This window comes from Drosophila suzukii, chromosome Y, assembly GCF_043229965.1.
Source record: "Drosophila suzukii chromosome Y, CBGP_Dsuzu_IsoJpt1.0, whole genome shotgun sequence".
NCBI lineage: Eukaryota > Metazoa > Arthropoda > Insecta > Diptera > Drosophilidae > Drosophila > Drosophila suzukii.
This window is the reverse complement of record NC_092085.1, coordinates 3,953,168-3,966,675: the sequence shown is the minus strand read 5'-3', so window position 1 is coordinate 3,966,675 and position 13,508 is coordinate 3,953,168. Positions and strand designations below refer to the sequence as shown.

The following is a 13,508-nucleotide window of genomic DNA, read 5'->3' as shown; positions in this document are numbered from 1 at the left end:
TCCCAGCGCAGTGGTGGACGCCAACTTTCCCAGCTCGGCATCGTTACAGTGTCTAAGAAATAAATATATTAGAATTAGACAAACATCAAGTAATTACAATTGAAAATAAGATACTTACCATTTGCAAATAAAAATAAACAACATATGTAAAGGTTTCACTTTTGTACACTTTAATTTTTCGTCAAATGTTAGAGTGACCGCGTCAATTCAGTCAAGAAAATATCCTTAGTACCAGTAGCACAGTAGCACAGTCATACTTGTTTTTCGAAGACTTTTCGATGTTACGTTTGATATGAAAAACATATCAAATTAATACGCATTTATATTAAAATGATGCAAAATCATATCAATTAAAAATGTTGATATGAATCCGTATCATATTGATATGAATTCGTATCAATTTGATATGTAAAAGGTGATATGTGAAAATTGAGGAGACAAGATCAAACGGGTATTGTTCCGTTTTTTTCTCTGTGCAGGTACGGAGCGCAGAAAAAGAACACAACCGTTCACTTTATTAGCTGTATAGCTTATCAATTACCATGGGACTGAACAACTACCAAAAGCACAATTTATATCCGATCCGATATATTACTTATAGTAACATTGGTCTCAATCAAATATAGTACCGAATTTAAAAAACAACTTATATAGTTCTTCTATAAATGTAATTTAATTCCAATAGGCCAAACCAAAAGCGATGTTTCTAAAACGGTATTTGTCCGTACATTTTCAGAAATTTTGACGAAAACTCTAAGAATTTTACGCTGGAGCTGATAATTAATCTAGACTTTCAGTCGTTTTCTGAAGACATTCAAGATATTTCCAATTCAGCTACTATGGAGCTGCAAATAGAAAATTCTATTAAAAATATAGCTACCATTTGGAAAAAACAGGGATTCGAAATGGCTTTTTATCACGATGGCATTTATCGAGTCAAGAACGTCGAGGACTGCTTTCTGCTGCTTGAAGAACATATGGTACAAATATCGGCCATGAAAGCTACACGTTATGTTGAGCCATTTATTGATATTGTGGATTATTGGGAAAAAACACTTTCATATATAAGCGAGACTCTTGAAAAGGGTTTAACTGTTCAACGGCAGTGGCTCTACTTAGAAAATATATTTCAAGGGGACGATATACGAAAGCAGCTTCCAGAAGAGGCCAAAAGATTTGCGACAATAACTGAAGAGTTTAGAACCATATCTAGTAAAATGTTCCAGGCTAAGACCGCCGTGAAAGCAACTCACTTACGCACTCCTCCTTTTCTATTAAATCGTTTTAACCGTATGGACGAAAGATTAGAACTAATTCAACGAGCCTTAGAAATATATCTTGAAGCTAAGCGCCAACTATTTCCAAGATTTTATTTTATTTCTAATGATGACTTATTAGAAATTTTAGGAAATGCAAAAAGACCTGATTTAGTCCAAACTCATCTAAAGAAGTTATTTGACAATTTATATAAACTAGAGCTAAAGCGCGTCGGAAAAACGTTGAGTCGATGGCAGGCTTCTGGAATGCATTCAGATGATGGAGAATATGTAGAGTTCATACAGGTTCTTTATATTGATGGGCCTTCAGAGCGTTGGCTACGACAAGTCGAAGAGTACATGTTTACTGTTATGAGGGAACGCCTTAAGCTAACACGCGGATCTCTTAAAAAGCTTATTGGAAACCGCGAAAAATGGATATCGCTTTGGCCTGGGCAAATGGTGCTTACCACAGCACAAATACAGTGGACAACGGAGTGCACCCGTAGTTTGATTCATTGCAGTATGGTTGATCAAAAAAAACCTCTTCGTAAGCTAAAAAAAAAACAAATAAAAGTTCTCTTAAAATTATCTGAAATGAGTCGAAAAGAACTTACTAAAATAATGCGCCTGAAAGTAAATACTCTCATTACGCTTGAAATTCATGGACGTGATGTAATCGAGAGAATGTATAAATCGAATTGCAAGGATACAGGTCATTTCGAATGGTTTTCGCAATTAAGATTTTATTGGCACCGCGAATCAGAACTTTGTGTGATAAGACAGACAAATACAGAACACTGGTATGGTTATGAATATACAGGTAACTCTGGACGATTAGTTATTACCCCTTTGACGGACCGATGTTATATAACTTTAACTACTGCGTTGCATTTGCATCGAGGTGGTAGTCCTAAGGGACCGGCTGGTACAGGAAAAACTGAAACAGTAAAAGATTTAGGTAAGGCTTTAGGAATGTGGGTTATTGTTACCAATTGTTCAGAAGGGCTAGACTACAAAAGTATTGGTAAAAATTTTTCTGGATTGGCTCAAAGTGGTTGCTGGGGATGTTTTGATGAATTTAATCGCATAAATATTGAAGTACTATCTGTTGTTGCCCAACAAATAATGTCTATCATGGCAGCACTTTCTGCAAAGATTTCCGAGTTTATGTTTGAAGGTCAAATGATAAAGTTAAAGCACACAGTGGGTCTGTTTATTACTATGAACCCTGGGTACGCCGGAAGAACGGAACTTCCTGACAATTTAAAATCAATGTTTCGACCAATATCAATGATGGTACCCGATAATATTATAATTGCCGAAAATTTACTTTTTTCGGACGGATTCACAAACACAAGAAATTTAGCTCGAAAGGTCTATACTTTATATGAGCTAGCAAAGCAGCAACTTTCAAAACAATATCATTATGATTTTGGTCTTCGTTCTATGGTGGCCCTGCTCCGCTATGCAGGACGTAAGCGACGCCAGCTTCCAAATACCATAGAAGACGAAATTGTATATTTAGCAATGAAAGATATGAATGTAGCTCGATTAACAGCAAATGATTTACCACTATTTAATGGCATTATGTCGGATATATTTCCTGGAGTTAATCTACCGACTATTGATTATAGTGAGTTTAATATTGCAATTTATGACGAATTTATGGAGGCTGGACTTCAACCAATTAATATAGCTGTAAAAAAAGTAATTGAGCTTTTTGAAACAAAGAACTCTAGGCACTCAGTTATGATTATAGGCGATACTGGTACGGCCAAATCAGTTACTTGGCGAATACTACAGAGTGCCTTTTGCCGAATGAATAGCCAACGCTTCTCTGGTTGGGAGGCTGTAACTGTATATCCCGTAAACCCAAAAGCTTTGAATCTGGCGGAGCTCTATGGGGAATACAATTTGTCCACAGGGGAATGGCTTGATGGGGTTTTAAGCAGCATTATGCGAATTATATGTGCGGATGAAGATCCTATTCAGAAATGGTTACTATTTGACGGACCTGTGGATGCAGTATGGATTGAAAATATGAATTCAGTAATGGATGACAACAAACTTCTTACGCTTGTAAATAGTGAACGAATAACCATGCCTGCTCAGGTATCGCTATTATTCGAAGTAGGTGACCTAGCTGTTGCATCACCAGCTACGGTCTCCCGATGTGGTATGGTATATAACGACTACAACGATTGGGGGTGGAAACCTTATGTAAACTCGTGGTTGCAGCACCTAAAAGTAAAAGAGTTTGGCGATTTTTTACGAAATCATTTTGAACATATGGTGCCAAAAATACTTGACTTTAAGAGAACTCGTTGCAAAGAGCCAGTGAAGACAAATGAATTAAATGGAGTTATGTCTATGTGTAAATTGCTTGAAATATTTGGCACAAAGCAAAATGGTATACATACACTGAACCTAGAACTACTTGAAGAAATGACTAAGTTGTGGTTTATGTTTTCTTTAGTATGGTCAATTTGTTCCAGTGTCGATGAAGACAGTCGACAAAGGCTTGATAGCTTCATACGTGAAATTGAAAGTTGCTTTCCAATAAAAGACACTGTATATGATTATTTTGTCGATCCGAATGAGCGAACGTTTATGCCTTGGGACAGCAAGCTTTTGAGTAGCTGGAGATATGATTATGAGTGAGTATTGGTTGCTTGTCAGTTCGATTTTATTTAATTTAGTTATTTATTTTAGATCTCCATTTTATAAAATTATTGTTCCTACTGGTGACACTGTGCGCTACCAATATGTAGTCTCAAAACTACTTGCTGAAGAGTACCCTGTCATGCTTGTTGGAAATGTTGGGACTGGGAAAACATCAACCGCTGTAAGTGTTATGGAAGCCTGTGATAGAAATAAATTTTGCATATTAGCCGTGAACATGTCAGCACAGACTACAGCCGCCGGCTTACAAGAATCAATCGAAAATCGTACTGAGAAAAGAACAAAAACACAGTTTGTTCCCATTGGGGGTAAAAGAATGATATGTTTCATGGACGACTTTAATATGCCCGCAAAAGACGTTTATGGCTCGCAGCCACCATTGGAACTAATACGCCAGTGGATTGATTACAAATATTGGTTTAATAGAAAAACACAACAAAAAATATACGTGCAGAACACGTTATTAATGGCTGCCATGGGTCCGCCGGGTGGTGGTAGACAAACAATTTCGACTCGTACTCAAAGTCGATTTGTTTTATTAAATTTAACATTTCCTACACAGGAGACAATCGTTCGAATATTCGGTACGATGCTCTGTCAGAAGCTAGAGTCTTTTCCTAATGAAGTTCGTGAGATTTCTTTACCTGTTACACTATGTACCATTAACTTGTATATATCTATAATTGGGAAAATGTTGCCAACGCCAAATAAATCTCATTACCTTTTTAATCTTCGAGATATTTCGAAAGTCTTTCAAGGGCTTTTAAGAAGTGCACATGAGCTTCAAACAAAAAAGAATTTGTTTTTACGATTGTGGATTCATGAGTGTTTTCGAGTATTTAGCGATCGTTTGGTTGATGACGCAGATCAGCTATGGTTTTTAAACACAATTAATGATACTCTAGGCAAACATTTTGAAGTTACTTTTCATAGTCTGTGTCCATCAAAGCTTCCACCATTTTTCGGTGACTTTGCGCACCCTCAAGGATTTTATGAAGACCTCCAAATAGATTTCCTAAGAACTTATATGAAAAATCAACTTGAAGAATATAACAACTTTCCGGGGATGACACGAATGAACCTAGTATTTTTTAAAGAAGCTATTGAGCATGTCGTTCGAATACTACGGGTGATTTCCCAGCCGCGTGGACACATTTTAAATATGGGTATAGGTGGATCAGGCCGGCAAGTATTAACCAAGTTAGCTGCATTTATATTGGAAATGGGAATTTTTCAAATTGAAGTTACCAAGAAATATAAAACAGGAGATTTACGAGAAGACTTAAAGAACTTATATAAAGTCACTGGAATTAAGCAAAGGCTAAGCATTTTTATTTTTAGTAGTGAGCAAATAGCTGAAGTTTCATTTTTGGAAATAATAAACAATATGTTAAGTACTGGAGAAATAAACCTTTTTAAATCGGATGAATTTGACGAACTTAAGACTGAACTTGAACGTCCAGCAAAAAAAGCGGGCATACTGTTAACAACAGAAGCGCTTTATTCGTTTTTCATGCTGAATGTTCGTGACTCTATGCATGTAGCCCTGTGCTTCAGCCCTATTGGAGAGAACTTTCGGAGCTATATTAGACAATATCCAGCTTTGTTGAGTTCGACAACTCCAAATTGGTTTAGACTTTGGCCACAAGAAGCTCTTTTAGAAGTTGCTTCCCATTTTTTAATCGGATTCCAACTAAATGTTGTGGTCCCCGGAAAAGAGGACGAGAAACACCGGGACAGTTTGGTTATGACAACTGAAAATCTTCTCCAACGGGATATTGCTTATGCATTTTCAGTAATTCACTCAAGTGTGGCTAAAATGTCGGATATTATGTTTTTGGAAGTAAAACGATTTAACTACGTCACCTCACCAAATTATTTGCAACTTGTTAGTGGATTTAAAAAACTATTAGAAAAAAAACGTTTAGAAGTTTCTTCTGCTGCCAATAGATTACGAAATGGGCTCTCAAAAATTTCTGAAACCCAGGAAAAAGTATCTTTAATGTCCGAGGAACTAAAAATAAGCTCTGAACAGGTTAAAATACTTGCTAGAGAATGTGAAGACTTTATATCTATGATTGAAATTCAAAAGTCTGAAGCAACGGAACAAAAGGAGAAGGTTGATGCTGAAGCCGTGATCATTAAACGGGAAGAAGTAATTTGCCTTGACCTAGCTGCTACAGCTCGGGCAGACTTGGAGGTAGTTATGCCTATGATTGATGCTGCTGTAAAAGCATTGGATGCATTAAATAAAAAAGATATTTCCGAAGTAAAGTCATATGGACGTCCACCAATGAAAATAGAAAAGGTTATGGAAGCTGTTTTAATTTTGCTGGGGAAAGAACCAACCTGGGAAAATGCCAAGAAAGTTTTAAGTGAATCAACATTTTTGAATGACTTGAAAAACTTTGATCGTGATCATATTTCTGATAAAACTCTGAAACGGATTGCAATGTATACAAAGAATCCGGAATTAGAGCCTGATAAAGTGGCTGTTGTGTCACTTGCATGTAAATCATTAATGCAATGGATAATGGCAATAGAAAACTACGGAAAAGTTTACAGAATTGTCGCTCCGAAGCAAGAAAAATTGGATAATGCTATGAAATCTCTTGAAGAAAAGCAAGCCGCATTGGCCGCCGCAAAAAAAAAACTTGAAGAATTACAAGCAGTTATTGAAGAACTTTACCGCCAGCTCAGCGAAAAATCGGATCTTCTTAATGAACTACGAGCAAAAGAGGAACGCCTTAGAAAACAATTGGAAAGGGCTATCATCTTAGTGGAGTCCCTTTCTGGAGAAAGGGAAAGGTGGATTGAAACGGTGGCTCAGTTAGACCTATCTTTTGAGAAACTTCCCGGTGACTGCTTACTCTCTGTTGCGTTCATGTCGTATTTGGGTGCTTTTGACACCAAGTATCGCGAGGAACTAGTAGCAAAATGGTCTTTATTAATAAAAGATCTTTTAATACCAGCGACAACCGAGCTGAGAATGACAAATTTTCTAGTTGATGCTGTTTCAATACGAGAATGGAATATTCAAGGCTTACCAGCTGATGATTTAAGTACGGAAAACGGTGTTATAGTTACTCAAGGTAGTAGGTGGCCCCTTATTATCGACCCGCAAATGCAAGCTAATAACTGGATTAAAAATATGGAAGAACGGAATCAATTGATGACTATTGATTTCGGTATGATGGATTACCTACGCCAATTAGAACGTGCTTTAAAGGAAGGATTTCCAGTGTTATTGCAAAACGTTGGGGAACACTTGGATCAGGCTATTAATCCAATCCTCCGACAGAGCTTTACAATTCAGGGTGGTGAAAAATTAATTAAATTTAACGACAAATATATAACTTACCACAATTTATTCAGATTTTACATTACTACAAAGATTGCAAATCCACACTACCCACCTGAAATCTCATCAAAAACTACAATCGTAAATTTTGCTTTAAAACAAGATGGTCTCGAAGCCCAACTTCTTGGAATTATTGTTCGCAAGGAAAAGCCTGCTCTTGAAGAACAAAAAGACGAACTGACAATGACAATAGCTCGAAACAAACGAACTTTAATTGATCTTGATAATGAAATTCTTCGACTTCTTAATGAAAGTCGTGGATCTTTATTAGATGATGATGAGCTATTCTCCACACTACAAAAATCACGTCAAACATCAGTGCTAGTTAAAGAATCACTTAGCATTGCTGAGATTACTGAAGTAGAAATCGATGCTGCGCGTCAGGAATACAAACCAGCATCGGAACGAGCATCTATATTATTCTTTGTTTTAATGGACATGTCCAAAATTGATCCAATGTATGTTTTTTCTTTGGCAGCTTACATATTATTGTTTACGCAGTCTATTGAACGTAGTCCTCGTAATCAATTGGTTCATGAAAGAATTCAAAATATCAATGAATACCATACATATTCCGTGTACCGAAACACCTGCCGTGGACTTTTTGAGCGACACAAGCTACTATTTTCGATACATATGACTGCAAAAATTCTATCAAATGCTGGAAAGCTGGTGGAAGAAGAGTATGATTTTATCCTAAAAGGAGGTATAGTATTAGATAAGCAAGGACAGGCCCCAAATCCGGCTCCATGTAAGTAAATAACTAGAATGCCTCAAATACTTTGATAACATTTTAAATATAGGGTGGATAAGTGAACAAAACTGGGATAATATTACAGAATTGGATAAAGTGGCAGGCTTTCATGGCATAATAGACTCTTTTGAACAAAATTACAAGGCTTGGAATGGTAATTTTGGCAGAAATAAGAATACAATAGTGTCATTAATCAAAAAATTTTTAGGTTGGTATGCTACAACATTTCCAGAGCAAGAGGATCTCGTTGGAGAATGGAATGATAAGTTAACAGATTTTCAAAAAGTTTGCGTTTTACGTTCATTAAGACCAGATAGAGTTTCGTTTTGCATGACGCAATTTATAATTACAAAACTTGGGCCAAGATATGTGGATCCACCCGTTCTTGACCTTAAGGCGACTTTTGAGGAATCGATATCTCAGACACCACTTATATTTGTGTTGTCACCAGGTGTTGATCCTGCACAATCACTTTTAACATTGTCAGAATCTGCTAAAATGGCACAGCGAATGTACTCACTAAGCTTAGGGCAAGGACAAGCTCCTATTGCGACAAAGCTTATAATGGATGGGATCAAGGATGGAAATTGGGTGTTTTTAGCGAATTGTCATTTATCTCTTAGCTGGATGCCAACTCTTGATAAGATGATAGCTACAATGCAATCCATGAAATTACACAAAAAATTTCGTTTGTGGCTTAGCTCTAGCCCTCATCCTGACTTTCCAATATCCATTTTGCAAACAAGTATTAAGATGACCACTGAACCTCCTCGAGGAATCAAGTCCAACATGAAACGTCTTTATAATAACATAAATGAGGTTAATATGGATGTTTGCAATGATTCGAGCAAGTATAAAAAACTTTTATTTGCACTTTGTTTTTTTCATACAATTCTCCTTGAGCGTAAAAAGTTTTTACAACTCGGTTGGAATGTTATTTATAGTTTTAATGATTCTGATTTCGAAGTATCCGAAGTTCTGTTACTATTATACCTAAATGAGTATGAAGAGACTCCTTGGGGGGCTTTGAAGTACCTCATAGCAGGAGTAAATTATGGAGGACATGTCACCGACGATTGGGACCGACGACTTTTAATAACCTATATAAACCAATATTTTTGTGACCAAGCTTTGCAGACAAGAAAATTTAGGTAACTAAATTTTTTTTTTGTTTTGGTTTTTATTTCTACACGAATTTGTTTTTTTTCTATTCCTGTCCCAAAACATTGTTTGATACTCCGAAAAGTATTTTGCCACCACCAGTTTAGTTATAGAATATACATAAGATTTCCGCAGTGGTTTCCCACATCAAGATTGAAATACTTTTGTGCGTTTAGCGTGCGAGAAGTTTGCACTTCAGATGCGGCCTGTAAACACTTGATTTCATAGATAACACACGGCTTAATACGATAAGTAGAATGTTTGGAGTTTTTCCAAAAGGAACCCTGTGGATAAAATAAGAGCAAAGTTTTTCGAATGTTCGACGAGTGTTTGAAAATGTAGTAATAAACAAATAAATATGAAATTAAATTATTTGGTTGTTACTTTTTGACGAAACACCCTATTAGAATAGACAAAATCTTTTGGTTGCCAAAACGATTTACTTTTAAACGCACTAACTTTATCCTTAAAATCAAACTATTAAAATCGAATCAGGCCTTTATAACTTCTTAAACAAGGTAAAATTAACAATTTTTTTTTAACCCTAAGGCTATCATCCCTTCCAAATTACTTTATTCCCGATGATGGTGATGTTCAATCATATTTAGACCAAATACAAATGTTTCCTAATTTTGATAAGCCTGATGCTTTTGGTCAACACTCAAATGCTGATATAGCTTCACTTATAGGTGAAACCAGAATGCTTTTTGAGACTTTACTGTCCATGCAAGTTCAGACTAACAGCATGGGTGGTACTGAAAACACAGAGTCAAAAGTATTTGACTTAGCTAAAGAAATATTGATGAGTACCCCGGAAGAAATAAATTATGAACAAACTGCGAAAATCATTGGAATCAATCGAACTCCTTTGGAAGTTGTATTACTTCAAGAAATTGAACGCTATAATAAACTTCTTGTGGAAATGTGTAATCATTTGCGCGACTTAAGACGAGGAATACAGGGACTGGTCGTAATGAGCTCGGACTTGGAGGATATCTATGTGGCGGTTTCTGAAGGGCGGGTACCCTTACAATGGTTGAAAGGTAAATAAATAGTTTAAGAACTACATTAATATAAAAATTCATTTTTTTATAGCTTATAATTCGCTGAAACCCTTAGCTGCTTGGGCTCGTGACCTAATACTTCGTGTAGCACACTTTAATGGTTGGGCAAAAACACTTCGCTCGCCAACATTATTTTGGCTTGCTGCTTATACATTTCCTACCGGATTTGTTACTGCAGTATTACAAACTTCTGCCCGAGCTACCAAGACACCAATTGATGAATTGTCCTGGGAGTTCTATGTGTTTGTTGAGGAAGATTCGGCCGCAGCTCGTATAATAAGAGAAGGAGGTGGTGTTTACATTCGAAATTTATTTTTGGAGGGTGCAGGATGGTTACGCAAGAACCAATGCCTTCAGGATCCTCTTCCTATGGAGCTTATTTGCCCACTTCCAGTAATACACTTCAAACCTGTAGACAATTTGAAAAAACGGTCTCGGGGTGTGTACCAGTGTCCCGCCTATTATTATCCTATAAGATCTGGTTCTTTTGTACTAGCGGTCGATTTAAAGTCTGGCATTGAAAAAGCTGACCATTGGATAAAACGAAGTACCGCAATTTTACTAAGTTTAGCAAACTAACTTTGTGGTTTACTTACTACTTTTACTTTATTTAAAAATAAAAATTGAAACCATTACTATGATTTTTTTCAGAAACAATATTGTTTGTGACCATATACGGTCGTTAGTACGACGTACGTAAGCAGAAAAAAAATGAAAAATAACAATTGCTTTTCATACAAAAAAAAACTATATTTGTTATTCCTTGCACTTAATATAATTTATTTTAGAAGTTAAAAAAACCAGAGAAAATCTCATTTCGGACCCAATAAAGGATATATATACCCGGTGTTCAGGCCCACTGTCCGGCGAGTCTGGACCGGTCCCGCTATCCAGCTGCACCGCTCTACCGCTCTCCCACTCTCTCGCGCTCCCGCTCTCCTGCGCTGTTCCTAGCTCCCTCCACGAAGTCTCCGCTGCGCTTTGGAGCGCAGAGCGGAGCTTAGACTTAGTTAGTTCGATTCTGGAGTTCAAATTGAAATAAACCGCGGTCGCAAGTTAACTTTTGTGCGTACATTCTTTTCGATCAAGGGGCAATACGCGTTTCGAGTGGTTCCTCCCCTACAGCTTCCGCCGCACCAGCAGCAAACCGCCGAAGCCCAGCGCAGCAGCCGGCCACGCCGCCAGTTTCCCGCCGTCGCCTCCCACGCCATTCCATCAGCGCCACCACGGTACCCTGCTACCCCCCGGCGTACATTTTGATCCATTCGAGCCGATAAGATAAGTAAAGCTTTTCGTCTTATTAATTGCCGGTCTGCAGTCAGCCGCCACTCGAAAATATAATTCGTTTGACTTTTTGTACGATTTGTCCAAAATCCTAGTCCGATTAAATCCGACAACGGCAATATATAAATTACTTCTTTCTTCGATTTTCCTTTTGCTACGTGCGGCCATATTGCCAATTTTTTCCGACTCCTTTTTATACCCGTTCCTCGTAGAGTAAAAGGGTATACTAGATTCGTCGGAAAGTATGTAACAGGCAGAAGGATGCGTTTCCGACCCTATAAAGCTTTATAACTCGGTTGGAATGTTATTTATAGTTTTAATGATTCTGATTTCGAAGTATCCGAAGTTCTGTTACTATTATACCTAAATGAGTATGAAGAGACTCCTTGGGGGGCTTTGAAGTACCTAATAGCAGGAGTAAATTATGGAGGACATGTCACCGACGATTGGGACCGACGACTTTTAATAACCTATATAAGCCAATATTACTGTGACCAAGCTTTGCAGACAAGAAAATGTAGGTAATTAGACTATTTTTTTTGTTCTGGTTTTTATTTCTACACGAATTTGTTTTTTTCTATTCCTGTCCCAAAACATTGTTTGATACTCCGAAAAGTATTTTGCCACCAACAGTTTAGCTAAATAGAATTTACATAAGAAGAAGAAATACTTTTGTGCGTTTAGCGTGCGAGAAGTTTACACTTCAGATGCGGCTTGTTAACACTTGATTTCATAGATAACACACGGCTTAATACGATAAGTAAATTGTTTGGAGTCTTTTTAAAAGGAACCCTGTGGATAAAATAAGAGAAAAGTTTTTCGAATGTTCGACGAGTGTTTAAAAATGTAGTAATAAACAAATAAATATGAAATTAAATTATTTGGTTGTCACTTTTTGACGAAACACCCTATTAGAATAGACAAAATCTTTTGGTTGCCAAAACGATTTACTTTTAAACATTATCCTTCAAATCAAACTATGAAAATCGGAACAGGCCTTTATAACTTCTTAAACAAGGTAAAACTAACAATTTCCTTTTAACCCTAAGGCTATTATCCCTTCCAAATTACTTTATTTCCGATGATGGTGATGTTCAATCATATTTAAACCAAATACAAATGTTTCCTAATTTTGATAAGCCTGATGCTTATGGTCAACACTCAAATGCTGATATAGCTTCACTTATAGGTGAAACCAGAATGCTTTTTGAGACTTTACTGTCCATGCAAGTTCAGACTAACAGCATGGGTGGTACTGAAAACACAGAGTCAAAAGTATTTGACAGCTAAAGAAATATTGATAAGTACCCCGGAAGAACTAAATTATGAACAAACTGCGAAAATCATTGGAATCAATCGAACTCCTTTGGAAGTTGTATTACTTCAAGAAATTGAACGCTATAATAAACTTCTTGTGGAAATGTGTAATCATTTGCGCGACTTAAGACGAGGAATACAGGGACTGGTCGTAATGAGCTCGGACTTGGAGGATATCTATGTGGCGGTTTCTGAAGGGCGGGTACCCTTACAATGGTTGAAAGGTAAATAAATAGTTTAAGAACTACATTAATATAAAAATTCATTTTTTTATAGCTTATAATTCGCTGAAACCCTTAGCTGCTTGGGCTCGTGACCTAATACTTCGTGTAGCACACTTTAATGGTTGGGCAAAAACACTTCGCTCGCCAACATTATTTTGGCTTGCTGCTTATACATTTCCTACCGGATTTGTTACTGCAGTATTACAAACTTCTGCCCGAGCTACCAAGACACCAATTGATGAATTGTCCTGGGAGTTCTATGTGTTTGTTGAGGAAGATTCGGCCGCAGCTCGTATAATAAGAGAAGGAGGTGGTGTTTACATTCGAAATTTGTTTTTGGAGGGTGCAGGATGGTTACGCAAGAACCAATGCCTTCAGGATCCTCTTCCTATGGAGCTTATT

At 37.0% G+C, this 13,508-nt stretch overlaps 1 protein-coding gene across 1 annotated transcript in view; it reads left to right on the top strand.

Moving 5' to 3' along the window:
* kl-2 (dynein heavy chain 2, axonemal kl-2) overlaps window positions 1-10,901 on the top strand; it is a 45,699-nt gene extending 34,798 nt beyond the window's left edge. The window contains exons 3-8 of the mRNA XM_070998027.1: window positions 737-3,916; window positions 3,972-8,053; window positions 8,106-8,210; window positions 8,265-9,207; window positions 9,767-10,260; window positions 10,313-10,901. Coding sequence (XP_070854128.1) covers window positions 737-3,916; window positions 3,972-8,053; window positions 8,106-8,210; window positions 8,265-9,207; window positions 9,767-10,260; window positions 10,313-10,860 — 9,352 coding nt within the window. The 3' untranslated portion in view covers window positions 10,861-10,901. The remainder of the gene's footprint in view (window positions 1-736; window positions 3,917-3,971; window positions 8,054-8,105; window positions 8,211-8,264; window positions 9,208-9,766; window positions 10,261-10,312) is intronic.
* Window positions 10,902-13,508: the final 2,607 nt, after the last annotated feature.